This window comes from Stegostoma tigrinum, chromosome 10, assembly GCF_030684315.1.
Source record: "Stegostoma tigrinum isolate sSteTig4 chromosome 10, sSteTig4.hap1, whole genome shotgun sequence".
Taxonomy (NCBI): Eukaryota; Metazoa; Chordata; class Chondrichthyes; order Orectolobiformes; family Stegostomatidae; genus Stegostoma; species Stegostoma tigrinum.
In genome coordinates, this window is record NC_081363.1 from 2,925,333 (window position 1) to 2,941,300 (window position 15,968).

At 45.0% G+C, this 15,968-nt stretch overlaps 1 protein-coding gene across 3 annotated transcripts in view; it reads right to left on the reverse strand.

The window, feature by feature from the left end:
* Positions 1-15,968, reverse strand: part of gstz1 (glutathione S-transferase zeta 1) — a 41,597-nt gene that overhangs the window by 5,272 nt on the left and 20,357 nt on the right. Inside the window, exons 1-7 of one of the 3 annotated variants that reach the window (XM_059648910.1) lie at positions 10,165-10,271; positions 9,655-9,706; positions 8,116-8,183; positions 7,192-7,272; positions 5,604-5,729; positions 4,451-4,529; positions 2,135-2,187 (exon numbers count right to left, since the gene is read on the reverse strand). In XM_059648910.1, the coding sequence (XP_059504893.1) occupies positions 2,135-2,187; positions 4,451-4,529; positions 5,604-5,729; positions 7,192-7,272; positions 8,116-8,183; positions 9,655-9,706; positions 10,165-10,197 (492 nt within the window). In that variant the 5' untranslated portion in view covers positions 10,198-10,271. Of the gene's footprint in view, positions 1-2,134; positions 2,188-4,450; positions 4,530-5,603; positions 5,730-7,191; positions 7,273-8,115; positions 8,184-9,654; positions 9,707-9,805; positions 9,883-10,164; positions 10,272-15,968 lie in introns of those variants that run through there. The other 2 variants (XM_059648912.1, XM_059648911.1) reach the window with 2 other exon arrangements.

The following is a 15,968-nucleotide window of genomic DNA, read 5'->3' on the forward strand; positions in this document are numbered from 1 at the left end:
ACTAGTCGTTCGACCTCTATCAAGAACCATGGCTCCCTCATTCAACCGCATCTTCCCTGCCTGCTAGGGATAAACATATTGAGCACATGGAGTATGCATTCCTTCAACAATCTCCACATTTCAACAGTGTTCTTCCCTGACAGCATCTGTTCCCAATTTATGTTACCCACTTCTTGCCTAACTGAATTAATTACCCGTCCCCCAGTTATAAACATTTTACCCTGCTGTATGTATCTATCCTTATCCATGATTATCGTGAAAGAAACAGAGTTATGATCGCTACCGCCAAAATGCTCTCCCACCAACAGGTCTAACACTTGGCCCGGTTCATTGCCAAGCACCAAATCCATAGTGGCCTCTCCTCGTGTTGGTCTATCTACATACTGTGCCAGGAATCCTAACTGAACACACTGGACAAAACCTGCTCCATCTAAACTATTACTACTAAAATGTTTCCAATCAATATTTGGGAAGTTGAAGTCACCCATGACTACAACCCTGTGACTTCTGCACCTTTCCAGTACCTGCCTCCCAATCTGCTCCTCCACTTCTCTGCAACTATTGGGGGGTCTGTAAAAACCCCTCAACAAAGTGACTGCTCCTTTCTTGATCCTGACCTCAACCCAAACTGATTCTGTAGACATATCATTCTCGAACTGCCTTTCAGTAGCTGCTATACTCGTCCAGACTAGCAATGCCACTCCCCCACCTCTTTCTCAACCCTCCCTATTTCTTTTAAAGCATCTAAATCCCGGAACTTCCAACAACCATTCCTCTCCCTGATTTACCCAAGTTTCTGTAATGGCCACAACGTCGTAATTCCAAGTACTGACCCATGCTCTAAGTTCATCCACTTTATTTCTGATATTTCTAGCATTGAAGTATACATACCTCAAACCATCTCGGTGTCCACAATTACACTCCATCGACCGCATGTCTTTATAAACCACCTCACTCCCTGTTGTGTCTGCTGGAAGGCTGAATAGCTCATCCTCTGAATTATAAATCTGGTTCCCCACCCTCTGCCAATCTAGTTTAAACCATCCCGTACAGCTCCAGCAAACCTCCCTCCCAGGATATTAGTGCCCTTCCAGTTCAGGTGCATCCCGTCCTTACTGTACAGGTCCCACCTTCCCCAGAATGTGCTCCAATCATCCCCCTAATGGAAGCCCTCCCTCCTACACCAGCCCTGTAACCACGTGTTTAGCTGCACTGTCTCCCTATTTCTTATCTCGTTATCACATGGCACTGGCAGTAATCCAGAGATTGACTGAAACTCGCTTTCACAAACAGCAGTGGATCATTTTAGTTTTAAATCGGAGATAGATAAAATTTTGGTTAAGCAGAGGTATTTAAGGGATATGGGCCAGAGGCAGTTATATGGGTTTGGCCACACACCAGCCACGACCTCACTGAATGGCAGAACAGACTTGAAGGACTGAATAGCATGCTTTTGTTCCTCTGTTCAAGTTGTCTGTACAGAGTGCTGAAAATGACACTGTCATCAATATTAGAAAGTTGAAGGGCATCTGGAGGAATGATTAGTTGACCAGGGGTAAAAGGGAAGCAAAATACTGCGGATATGGTTGTTTTGGATTTCCAGCAATGAGCTGGAGAAACTCAGCAAGTCTGGGTGCAGTGAAGAGAAAAACTGCGTTAACATTGTAAATCGAATGTGTTTGGTGGTGCTGTCCTTCTCTCTTCAAAGAGAGCTGTAAAAGTTTAATAAGTACTGACTCAGCAACTGTAAGATGAGCCTTTAGTTTGACCTCTTGCTTGAAACACAACATATTCAGCAGTGCCACGCTTCATCCTGTCGCACCTTCTGGCTATGCTGCACCCCCTCCATTTTGCACAGTTTCTGCCTGGATTATACACTCAACTCTTTGGCTGCATGTTATCCATGTAAGGAAAGAATACAATACCCATTGGGCAGAAACAGACAACCCCCCTGGATGAGGTGTGTGTACGTCTCTGTCCAGCATTAAGATGACTTGGCCACAAAGATGTGATTTTTTTGGATGGTTTTGGTCTGTCATCAGTGTTTGCCCTAAACTGTACAGTGCATCAAGCTCAGTCACTGACCCAAAATCTTCTAAGTCTGTCCTAAAACAGAATGCACGTCCATACACACCTCATCACCAACACAGTACCGCCCAGCTGTGTATTGCAGGAGACTCTCCAGGGCTGGAAAACAGGCAGATATTAGCAGAGGGTGGTGCAAACAACAACTTGCATTTTTACATAGTAAGACTTCACACATATTTGACAGAAACAAGTATCAAGGATTTTGACTGACCTAAAACTCGGTTATGAGAGAGAGATTTTAAAGGAGCACCTTAAGGGAGGAAGAAGTTTAGGAGGGAATTCCAGACGTTGGAGCACAGATAGCTGAAGGCAGAGCCGCTAATGGTGGAAACAGGCTGGAACTGCAGCAGCACAGTGATCTCAGAGGGGCGTAGGGCTGAAGGAGGAAGATGCAAAGTATAGGGAGGCATGAATCCAAGGAAGCGAATAAAGGTGAGAAATTTAAAATTGCCAGAATGAGCTGGGTGACAGATAAACAGGAATCATTTGGTTCAGCCACATTTGGAGTACTGTGTACAGTTCTGGTCACCACATTACCAAAAGGATGTGGATGCTTTGGAGAGGGTGCAGAGGAGGTTCACCAGGATGTTGCCTGGTATGGAGGGTGCTAGCTATGAAGACAGGTTGAGTAGATTAGGATTATTTTCATTAGAAAAACGGAGATTGAGGTGGGACCTGATTGAGGTCTATAAGATCATGAGAGGTATAGACCAGGTGGATAGCAAGAAGCTTTTTCCCCAGAGTGGGGGACTCAATTACTAGGGGTCATGAGTTCAAAGTGAGAGGAGGAAAGTCTATGGGAGATATGCGTGGAAAGTTCTTTACACAGAGGGTGGTGAGTGCCTGGAATGCGTTGCCAGCGGAGGTGGTAGACGCAGACATGATGTGTCTTTTAAGATATATCTGGACAGGTACCTGGATGGGCAGGGAGCAGGGGGATACAGACCTTTAGAAAATTGGCTTGCTGAAAGAAGACAGAGGGTGGTAGTTGATAGGAAATGTTCATCCTGGAGACCAGTTACTAGTGGTGTACCGCAAGGGTCGGTGTTGGGTCCACTGCTGTTTGTCATTTTTATAAATGACCTGGATGAGGGCATAGAAGGATGGGTTAGTAAATTTGCAGACGACACTAAAGTCGGTGGAGTTGTGGATAGTGACGAAGGATGCTGTAGGTTGCAGAGAGACATAGATAAGCTGCAGAGCTGGGCTGAGAGGTGGCAAATGGAGTTTAATGCAGACAAGTGTGAGGTGATGCACTTTGGTAGGAGTAACCAGAAGGCAAAGTACAGGGCTAATGGTAAGATTCTTAGTAGTGTAGATGAGCAGAGATATCTCAGTGTCCATGTACACAGATCCTTGAAAGTTGCCACCCAGGTTGACAGGGCTGTTAAGAAGGCATACAGTGTTTTAGCTTTTATTAACAGAGGGATCGAGTTCCGGAACCAAGAGGTTATGGTGAAGCTGTACAAAACTCTGGTGCGGCCGCACTTGGAGTATTGTGTACAGTTCTGGTCACCGCATTATAAGAAGGATGTGGAAGCTTTGGAAAGGGTGCAGAGGAGATTTACTAGCATGTTGCCTGGTATGGAGGGAAGGTCTTACGAGGAAAGGCTAAGGGACTTGAGGCTGTTTTCGTTAGAGAGAAGGTGGTTGAGAGGTGACTTAATTGAAACATATAAAATAATCAGAGGGTTAGATAGGGTGGATAGGGAGAGCCTTTTTCCTAGGATGGTGACGGCGAGCACGAGGGGGCACAGCTTTAAATTGAGGAGTGAAAGATATAGGACAGATGTCAAAGGTAGTTTCTTTACTCAGAAAGTAGTAAGGGAATGGAACGCTTTGCCTGCAACGGTTGTAGATTCGCCAACTTTAGGTCCATTTAAGTCGTCATTGGACAAGCATATGGACGTATATGGAATAGTGTAGGTTAGATGGGCTTGAGATCGGTATGGCAGGTCAGCACAACATTGAGGGCCGAAGGGCCTGTACTGTGCTGTAATGTTCTATATTCTATAAAATAGATGACAGGTTTAGATAGAGGACCTCAATCGGCGCAGGCTTGGAGGGCCGAAGGGTCTGTTCCTGTGCTGTAATGTTCTTTGTCCTTGTTCTGGGACACGGTGCAAGTTAGGGCATCAGCAGTAGAATTTTGGATGAGGTCACGTTGAGTGAGAGTTGACAATGAAAAGTTGCCAAGGCATCAGCAGAATAGACGAGGCTGGATACGATAATGTGGGTTTCAGCAGAATATGAATGTTGAAGAGAGGCTGATGAAGGTGGTGGCATTAGTGCTACGTGGGTTAGAATAGTATACAGTACTTGTCCAGTGTAATTAGTTTCTGGGACTGCCCATCAGATTTACCTTGGAAGCCGTTAGTGATGAAGTGCTGAGCCCATTCAAGTTTCTTCTCCCCTCCTATCTTCTGCAAAACATGCAGGTTCTGAAAAAAAATACAATCAGAAATCGCAAGCAAGCTACAAACACATTGGTATCAATGGTGAAGCCAAACAAATCCCATCCTGAGTGACCTGACCTGACCTGAACAGCCCCCTCCAAGGTTTATTCAATCTGGTACTGGCACCATGTGCCTGACACACAAATGATTGCAGGGAACATGGACCCACCACAATTTTCTGGAAAAGCTCAGCAGAGACTTTATAAGGCTCTAGTCAGGCCCCATTTAGAATACTGTGTCCAATTTTGGGCCCCACACCTCAGGAAGGACATACTAGCCCTGGAGCGTGTTCAGTGGAGATTCACACAGATGATCCCTGGAATGGTAGGTTTAACGTATGATGAAAGGCTAAGGATTCTGGGATTGTATTCATTAGAGTTTAGAAGGTTGAGGGGAGATCTAAGAGAAACTTACAAGATAATGTATGTCTTAGAAGGGGTGGATGCTGGGAAGTTGTTTCCATTAGGCGGGGAGACTAGGACCCGTGGGCACAGCCTTAGAATTAGAGGGGGTAAATTAAAAACGGAAATGAGGAGACATTTCTTCAGCCAGAGAGTGGTGGGCTTGTGGAATTCATTGCCGCAGAGAGCAGTGGAGGCTGGGACGTTAGATGCCTTCAAGGCAGAGATCGATAATTTCCTGATCTCACAAGGAATCAAGGGCTACAGGGAGAGTGCAGGGAAGTGGAGTTGAAATGCCCATCAGCCATGATTTAAATGGCGGAGTGGACTCGATGGGCCGAATGACTTTACTTCCACTCCTATGTCTTATGGTCTGGCAGCATCTATGAAGAAAAATCAGGGTTAATGTTTCAGGTCCTGTGAGCCTTCCTGAGTTATGAGGCAGGGTCACCGGACCTGAAACGTTAACCCTGATTTTTCTTCACAGAATGTTGCCAGACCTGCTGAGCTTTTCCAGCAACTTCTGTTTTTGTTTCTGATCCACAGTTCCACAGTTCTTTTGGTTTCTATGGACTTACCAGAAATGGAAATGATAGATGGCCTCCAGTCCAAAAATAACAACAGCTCAAAAAATGAGTTTCTATAATTAAAGTCATACCTGCAGAGGTTGAATGCCAGAGGTGATGTGGTCAGAAATCATCCGAACTTGCGCACGTGTTTTGGCATCCTCTGGGATCAGCCGAGGACCAGGTCTCGTCTCATCCAGATACTGAATTATAGCCAGCTACCATTAGGAGAGAAAGTTACTGATCATTCAAGTAGCAATAATTATACTGAAGAATAAACCAAAAACTCAAAGTTTTCCCAATTCCAGAAATACAGATATAGATTTATCGATTGAAACGACGTAAACATTACAGCACAGAAACAGGACTTTTACCATCTGATAAAACTGACCTAGTCATAATGAGAACCAGGAGGAGGCTATTTAGCCCTTCAGATCTGTTCTGTCATTCATCATGATCACTGATTTTCTACATTAACTCCAGCTTCTTACACTATTCCCCACATCCACTACTTTCTCTCGTGCCCATAAATCCAATAATCTGTATTGAATATACTCAATAACAGAGGCTGCCTGTGCAAATAATTTCTCTCAGAAGACTTTGGCAACCAAGAGTCATCAACAGTGAAATCAGTGACACACTTGATGTATACTGGAAGCTAAAACTTTCAAGCAAGGAGGATGAAAAAGAGATTTAAGGACAATTTATCATATTTTAACTCCATTAATTGTTTTTCAAAACAAATGTTTGTCAGAGTCATAAATATGAAAAGGAACCTCAAAGTGTGACTTTGTTTGGTTGTGGTAATCACTTGCACAGGCAGCTTAGCTCAGTGGACACTCACTTCTAGGTCAGAAGACAGTGATGGTCAAGCCACACTTAAGATTTGAGCTCATGTATGGGCACACACTCCAACACAGTACTGCAGCAGCATTGCACTGTCAGGAGGATGTCTCCTGTAAAGATGTGTGGCATTAAACATTAAAAATTCCAGTGGCATATTCAGGAGAAAAAAAATGATCTCACCCTGTACTCTGGACATAATTTCTCCTTCAATGAGAAATAAAACACTTCATTAACTGCAGAAGATAGTGACTTTTACATTAATGATATCAGGGAAGAGGGATTTCAGTTATGTAATGCATCTAAAGGAAAGTGAAGCATTCCCCCAAGAGCTAAGGGAGTTGAAATGATATGCAATAAAGTTGTTCAAAGTTATGAAAATTATTTTCTGGGATAAATAAAAGAGAAATTATTTTCAACAGCAGGGAATTCAAAAAACAGCAGATTTCAGATATTATAGTCATTCAGAATAGAAAGAGGCTCTTTGCACCCACCCCACCGACCATGTCTACCCGGATCAATAAACACAAACCACATTAATTCTATTTACCTGTACTCAGTTCATCGCCAATACTCAGGGCTTTTTAAGTGCTCATCTGGATGCTTCTCAAATGTTGCAAGAACCTGCCTCCATCACCCACTCAGGCAGCACATTCCATCTTTCTACCAAATAATTAACTTGGATTCACCATTTTTGGTGAGTGCAAGACAGGTCAGCTTACAAATTAAATATTTACACAGACCTTGAAACTCTGACCTCAGATAACACCTGAAAAACATCAATCAGTAACAGAAAACAAAATCCCTTCCTCCCTTTCCCATAACAAACAAGCTTACCGATTGGGAGAGGACAATGCCATCAATAGCGAGAGCTGGAACTTGTTTCATGGGATTGATAGTCTTGAACGAATCAACATGCTATAGAGATAGGAGGCACAGAGTAAAATGGAATTTAAAGATTATCTAACAGTGTAATACTTCCAATGCACTCCTAATTCCACAAGACAGTGATACATGTTGGCTGCAGATAAAAACTGGCTACAAACTACAGTCCCCTAGTTCAAAGGGGGATGCAATTCAGAGAAGGTTTCCCAGAATATTAGCTGGAGTGAGTGGGTTGTCTTATGAGGAAAGGTTTGATAGGCTAGGCTTCTATCTGCTGCAATTTAAAAGAGTAAGAAGCCACTTGACTGAAATATAAAATCTTGAAGGGTCTTGGCAGGGCAAACATGGAGAGGACGTTTCCTCTTGTGAGAGAATTGAGAACAGAGGGGTCACTTGAAAAATAAGTAGTTGCCCATTTAAGATAGCTGAAGAGAATTTTCACTGAGGTCTATAAGTCTTTGGAACTCCATTGTAACAGAATGCTCGAACATTTTTAAGGCAGCAGTAAATAGATTTATTTCAGATACAAAGGGCTGAAAGGCTATTGGTGGTGAATAGGAATGTGGAGTATTCAGATCAGCCATGATTTTACTGAATGACGGAGCCAAATGGCTTACTCTTGCCATGGATTTGTCAGTTTGCCTACCAGATAGGCAAACCGGTACATTACTTTCTGCCCTACAAAAAATAGGTGGTAGGCTCTTTCACTCCTACCTTACTCAGAAAATGGATGTTCCACAGCACTTAAAGGAGTTTGTGCAGTTAAAAATGACAAAAATTGACAAGACGGGGGACATTCTCGGGGATGGGAATGAGGTATAGTGTAATGGCTCAGAAACAGGGCAAGGACAGATGTGGAAAAGGCTGGAAACATACCTGCTGGCCTCCGCTTTTAATCAAATTGACGGCTACCTGGTCATAAGCGACTCCCTTGAAAGCGAGAGCTGTGTGGTCAGAGATGGGGGGGAAAGGTTTTACAAACTCTTAAATGTAAACATATTTGAAAACTTTCACTTGCATTCTGGTGTGCCTCCCCGCTGTGTAAAATCAAAGATGATCATGTGGAATATCTTTTTAATCACCCTGCTCAAACTGCGGATGCTGGACATGTGAAACAGAAAAAGAAAGTGCTGGAGAAATTAGGCAAGTCCAGCTGCAACTGCGGAGAGAAACGGGACCCAGAGGAAGGCAGAGACAGGTTGGACTGGTTTTGGATGCAGTGGGTGGAGGGGAAGAGCTGGGCTGGTTGTGTGGTGCAGTCGGGGGAGGGGACGAACTGGGCTGGTTTTGGGATGCGGTGGGGGAAGGGGAGATTTTGAAGCTGGTGAAGTCCACATTGATACCATTGGGCTGCAGGGTTCCCAAGCGGAATATGAGTTGCTGTTCCTCGGGTGGCATCATTGTGGCACTGCAGGAGGCCCATGATGGACATGTCATCTAAAGAATGGGAGGGGGAGTGGAAATGGTTTGCGACTGGGGAGGTGCAGTTGTTTACTGCGAACCGAGCGGAGGTGTTCTGCAAAGCGGTCCCCAAGCCTCCGCTTGGTTTCCCTTGGTTGTAGAGGAAGCCACACTGGCTACAGTGGATGCAGTATACCACATTGGCAGATGTGCAGGTGAACCTCTGCTTAATGTGGAAAGTCATCTTGGGGCCTGGGATAGGGGTGAGGGAGGAGGTGTGGGGGCAAGTGCAAACCAGCCCAGTTCGTCCCCTCCCCCGACTGCACCACACAACCAGCCCAGCTCTTCCCCTCCACCCACTGCATCCCAAAACCAGCCCAGCCTGTCTCTGCCTTCCTAACCTGTTCTTCCTCTCACCCATCCCTTCCTCCCACCCCAAGCCGCACCTCCATCTCCTACCTACTAACCTCATCCCACCTCCTTGACCTGTCCGTCTTCCCTGGACTGACCTATCCCCTCCCTACCTCCCCACCTATACTCTCCACTCCACCTATCTTCTTTTCTCTCCATCTTCGGTCTGCCTCCCCCTCTCTCCCTATTTATTCCAGAGCCCTCACCCCACCCCCTCTCTGATGAAGGGTCTAGGCCCGAAACGTCAACTTTTGTGCTCCTGAGATGCTGCTGGGCCTGCTGTGTTCATCCAGCCTCACATTTTATTATCTTGGATTCTCCAGCATCTGCAGTTCCCATTATCACTTATCCCAGAATGTTAACTCTGCTTTCTCTCCACAGATACTGCCAGGCTTGCTGAATTTCTCCAACACACTCAATTTTTGATTTTGCTCAGACAGACGGGCTGAAGGAGCTTGGGAATTAACTCAAGGTAGAGACACTATCGTTGAGATACAAAACCTCTGCAAGCACGCAATAAAGAGACCAAGCAAGTTTAACTTCTGCTAACGCCAGAGAAGGCAATTCTCCAATTTCCGAAGGCTTCATTGGTCAGTTACTCACCAATTCGCACTCTCCATGAGCAGGAACTCCTGAAGTACGTGTATAGCACAGGCTGTAGAAAGAAACAGCTGTTAGAATCACATTCATTAACACAACTTTCACAGCGGCCCTGCCCTCAGCATTATACTGCTGCTCCTCTCCCGGTACTAACTTTTGGAGACGATGCCATGTCTCCTGCTTCGTCCCAGTGCCTGTCCGCCAATTCTCCGCCCCCTTAAAGAGACAAATATGGTTCAGCAACCAAAATTAAAATGTGCGCGGGGCACAACAAACCAACAATAAACTACCTCAAAGGACTCCTATTCCCCTACATCTCTGGCGATTTTTAAACCTCCCTCTCCTCACACAGGCTGCAGGATCAAATGGAAACAATTTTAGACGGAGCTAGAGAACCATACTTTTACACACAGGAATAGGATGCAATGCGAATACGACTGGGTTAGATTGTCATGTGAATTAAACTCGTCGGTCAAGGGATACGGCCAGAAGAGTTTATAGTCGTTTCCTTACCATCATTTCTCTAATTCTCCATGTACCTGACATCTGTCTCCACTGAAACGCAACCCCAGTGGTACTGTAACCCTCCCTCTGAATTCCATCAATCTTATTCTGTTCAACTGAGTCACATCACGTTAGACCAGATCGCAAGGAGGATGCTTGAACCAGGAACATTCCTGCTCACAATGGACCTTTACTCTAAACCAGCATCCCCCAGGACAATGACATCACCACAACAGCCTCAGTACCACTCATCTGCTACAACCTCAACCACAACATCTTCACCGTGGACAACCAGTCCTTCATCTACGTGCACGGAACAGTGATGGGGAGCAGAATAGCTCCCCAATATGCCAACATTTTCATGCACGCGTTTGAACAAGACCTCGTTGCTGCTATACACCAGATACATTGACAACAGTTTCTTCCCTTGGACTCATGGTGAGGAATCACTGAAACAACTACATAGTGATATCAACAAATTTCACCCACCACCAGACTCACCATGGACTATTCTTTAGAATCAGTCTCATTCTTAGACACATGCATTGCCATCAGAGACAGACACCTCAGTACATCACTCTACCACAAGCCGACAGAAAACCTCATAATGTTGCAATTCTCTTGCTTCTAGCCGAAACATATTGAAACAGCCATCCCCTACGGGCAAGCCCTGTGTATACACAGAATCTGTTCAGATGAGGGGGAACAAGACAGACACCGGACGGTGTTGAAGGATACCCTCACAGGAACAGGACACAATGCTCAACTCATCGATCACCAGTTCCAAAGGGTCAGAGCAAAAAACCGTAATGACCTCCTGAGAAGACTTCTCCAGCAGAGAAACTACGCCATGTTCTTCACAGCTTTCAACAAACTATCGATCGATGACAATGAGCATCTCACCAAGATCTTCCCCACGCTTCCACTTCTCATCTTCAAACAACCACCAAACCTTAAACAGACCATTGTTCACAGCAAACTATCCAGCATTCAGGACATCAACTACAATATTTTACAACGCTGTGATGGTAACCTCTGGAAGACATGTCAGATCTTTGACATGGACACTACCATCACACATGGGAACACCACCCACCATGTGCATGACTGATACTCATGTGACTTGGCCAACGTTGTCTACCTCATACGCTGCACGCAAGGATGTCCCGAGGCATGGAATATTGGTGAAACCATGCAGATGCTACCACAACAGATGAATGGACACTGTGCAACAACGGGCAGACAGGAACGTTCCCTGCCAGTAAGGGAACACTTCAATGGCTCAAGTACATTCAGCCTCAGGTCTTCAGGTAAACATCCTCAACTTCGGGATACACAACAACAGAGTCTCCGAGCAGAGGTTGATAGCCACGTTCAAACCATGAGGACAGCCTCGACCAGAATCTTGGGTTCATGTTGCAGTACAGGTGACCCCACCGCACTATAGACAGACAGACAGACACACACACACACACACTCCCCCCACCCACCGTTTCTCTCTCTCTCACATTATTCACTGATACATTTTATTTTGTTCAAAAAGTAGTCAGTCAATATGGCGTGTTATAAATTCCTACTTTAGAGATAAAACCAGTCTGACTCCAAACTAAAAGACGAAGAGATTCTAAACAAAGCCTCATACCTAATATGCATTGTCCAACCTAAAATGTCACCTCTTCTTTACACCAATAAAACCTTTAGTTCTCTCAGGACCGTGACTTGAAAGAAATTCGGGGATTTACATTGGTTTATTCAGTACAACCTCAATGGTGTGAACCTTTGACCTTTTACTTATAAATTCTGTCTGAAACCACCTCTCTCACTAACACCTGAAGGAGGACTGAGGCTCTAAAAGCTTGTTTTCAAATAAGCCTATTGGACTATAACCTGGTGTTGTGTGATTTCTGACCTTGTGCACCCCAGTCCAACACCAACACCTCCACATCACAGTTTAAAAGAAACGTGGGAACAGAAGGCGGCCATTCAGCTCCTGGAAACGGTTCAAAGGAGATCATAGAGGACGTCAACTCTAATGACTTGCCGTTACGCAATACTCCTCAACACTACACTCTTTAGCAGACAATTACCTATTGATCTCATTGCGGAAAGCTCCAGGTGACCCTCAGCACCCACAGCCTTTGAAATTGACTCCTCCAGATATCCACTAGCCTTCACGGAAAGCAGATTAGTGACATCTGCACAGCTTATGGTCCAGCTGTGCTTTTAATATGATGTCCGCTTGTCATGGTTTCTTCCCTAGAGATAGTAGCTTCTCTGGATCGACTCATCAAATCAAAGAACAAAGAACAAAGAAACCTACAGCACAGGAACAGGCCCTTCGGCCCTCCAAGCCTGCGCCGATCAAGATCCTCTGTCTAACCTGTCATCTATTTTCTAACGGTCTATGTTCATTTGCTCCCTGCCCATCCATGTACCTGTCCAAATATATCTTAAAAGACGCTAACGTGTCTGCGTCTGCCACCTCCGCTGGCAACGCGTTCCAGGCACCCACCATCCTCTGTGTAAAGAACTTTCCACGCATATCTCCCTTAAACTTTCCTCCTCTCACTTTGAACTCATGACCCCTAGTAATTGAGTCCCCCACTCTGAGAAAAAGCTTATTGCTATCCACCCTGTCTATACCCCTCATGATTTTGTAGACCTCAATCAGGTCCCCCCTCAATCTCTGTCTTTCTAATGAAAATAACCCTAATCTACTCAACCTCTCTTCATAGCTAGCACCCTCCATACCAGGCAGCATCCTGGTGAACCCCTTCTGCACCCTCTCCAAAGCATCCACATCCTTTTGGTAATGTGGCGACCAGAACTGCACACAGTACTCCAAATGTGGCTGAAACAAAGTCCTATACAACATGACCTGCCAACTCTTGTACTCAATACCCCGTCCAATGAAGGAAAGCATGCCATATGCCTTTTTGACCACCCTATTGACCTGCGTTGTCACCTTCAGTGAACAATGGACCTGAACACCCAGATCTCCCTGTTCATCAATTTCCCCTAGGACTTTTCCATCTACTGTATAGTTCGCCCTTGAATTTGATCTTCCAAAATGCATCACCTCACATTTGCCCGGATTGAACTCCATCTGCCATTTATCTGCCCAATTCTCCAGTCTATCTATATTCTGCTGTAATCTCTGACAGTCCCCTTCACTATCAGCTACTCCACCAATCTTAGTGTCATCAGCAAACTTGCAGATCAGACCACCTACATCTTCCTCCAGATCATTTACATATATCACAAACAACAGTGGTCCCAGCACAGATCCCTGTGGAACACCACTGGTCACAGGTCTCCAATTTGAGAAACTCCCTTCTGCTACTACTCTCTGTCTCCTGTTGCCGAGCTAGTTTTTTTATCCATCTAGCTAGCACACCCTGGACCCCATGTGACTTCACTTTCTCCATCAGCCTGCCATGGGGAACCTTATCAAACGCTTTACTGAAGTCCATGTATGCCTTTCCCTCATCAATCAACTTTGTCACTTCCTCATAAGAATTCATGGCTAGCCTGCAGTGCGGGACCTTGTCAAAGGCCTTACTAAAGTCCATACAGACAACATCCACCGCCCTAGCCTTATCCATCCTCGTGGCTACCTCTTCGAATAACTCAAAGATTTGCCAGACATAACTTCCTGCACGCAAATGTGTGCTGACTATACCTGATCAGACCTTGACTATCCGAATGTTGGTTGATCCTGTCCCTCAGTATCCTCTCCAATAACTTGCCTACCACTGATGTCAGGCTCACTGGCCTGTAGTTCCCTGGCTTGTCTTTGCTACCTTTCTCAAACAGTGGAACAACATGAGCCACGTTCCAGTCTTCCGGAACTTCATCAGTGGCTAAAGATGAAGCAAAAATCTCTGCAAGAGCCTCTGCAAAAGCTTCCCTAGACCCCACAATGTCCGAGGATGGCCTTAATCAGGCCCAGGAGATTTATCCAACTTAATATGATCTAAGGATGCAAACACCTCCTCTCTGGTAATATGTCTGTGGTCCAAAACATCCCCACTTGTTTCCCTAATTTGCTCAGCATCATGATTCTCTCCTCAGTAAACAGTGGGGAGAAATGTTAATTTTTTAAAAAAATCACCCCCATCCCCTGTGGCTCCCCACATAGACAGCCATGCTGATCTTTAAAGGGATCTATTCTCTCCCTAGCACCCGTCGACTCAATATAGCTATAAAATCTCTTCAGATTATCTTAATATAACAAGAAGGACTGTAAAATTGAACACTTCCTTTATTGCTTCGTTTTTCCACTTTTATACTTGGATAAGCATATGGATAATGATGAGATAGTGTAGGGGGAAGGGCTTGGATTAGTTCACAGGTCAGCGCAACATAGAGGGCCGAAGGGCCTGTTCTGCGCTGTATTGTTCTATGTTCTATGTTCTATACTCTATGCTTTGGTTTAATTTTCTGTGGTGGTGACACTATACAACACTTATGTCATGAAGTGGTCTACAAATAAATCACATTGTAAGGCAAACCACCTATTATAGCTATTAAACTGGTGCACCTTTTCTGAATTGCTTCCAGCACATTCAGAGATAACGAAGTATGGAGCCAGAGAAACACAGCAGACCCACTAGCATCAAAGGAACTGGAAAGCTTTCCTCATCCTCTCATGCTGCCTGGCCCGCTGTACTCCTCCAGCTCCACACTGTGTTATCTCTGACTCCAGCATCGGCAGTCATTGCTCTTCCAGCACTTCGAGCTTGGATTAGTACCTGGGAGTATGACGTTATTGCTATTACTGACACTTGGTTGAGGGAAGAGCAAGATTGGCAACTAAATATCTCAGGATATAGATGCTTCAGGCAGGATAGAGAGGGAGGTAAAAGGGGTGGAGGAGTTATATTACTGGTCAAAGAGAATGTCACAGCCGTACTGAAGGAGGGCACTATGAAGGAATCGAGCAGTGAGGCAATATGGGCAGAACTCAGAAATAGGAAGGATGCAGTAACAATGTTGGGGCTGTACTACAGGCCTCCCAACAGCAAGCGTGAGATAGAGGTACAAATATGTAGACAGATTATGGAAAGATGTAGGAGCAACAGGGTGATGGTGATGGGAGATTTTAATTTTCCCAACATTGACTGGGATTCACTTAGTGTTAGGGGTTTAGATGGAGCAGAATTTGTAAGGAGCATCCAGGAGAGTTTTCTGGAGCAGTATGTAAATAGTCCAACTCAGGAAGGGGCCATACTGGACCTGGTGTTGGGGAATGAGCCCGGCCAGGTGGTTGAAGTTTCAGCAGGGGGTTACTTTGGGAATAGTGATCACAATTCCATAAGTTTTACAATACTAATGGACAAAGGCGAGAGTGGTCGTAAAGGAAGAGTGCTAAATTGGGGGGAGGCCAACTACAGCAAAATTCAACAGGAGCTGAGGAATGTGGATTGGGAGCAGCTGTTTGAGGGTAAATCCACATTTGATATGTGGGTCGCTTTTAAGGAGAGTTTGATTGGAGTGCAGGACAGACATGTCGCTGTGAAAATGAGGGATAGAAAGGGCAAGATTGGGGAATCATGGATGACAGGTGAAATTGTGACACTAGCAAAGAGGTAAAAGAAAGGTCTAGGCGACTGAAAACTGGCAAAGCTTTGGAAGAATATTGAGAAAGTAGGACCAATCTGAAACGAGGAATTAATACGGCTAAAGGGGGTCATGAAATATCTTTAGCAAACAGGGTTAAGGAAAATCCCAAAGCTTTTTATTCGTACACAAGGAGCAAGAGGGTAACTAGAGAAAGGGTTGGCCCACTTAAAGACAAAGGAGGAAAGTTA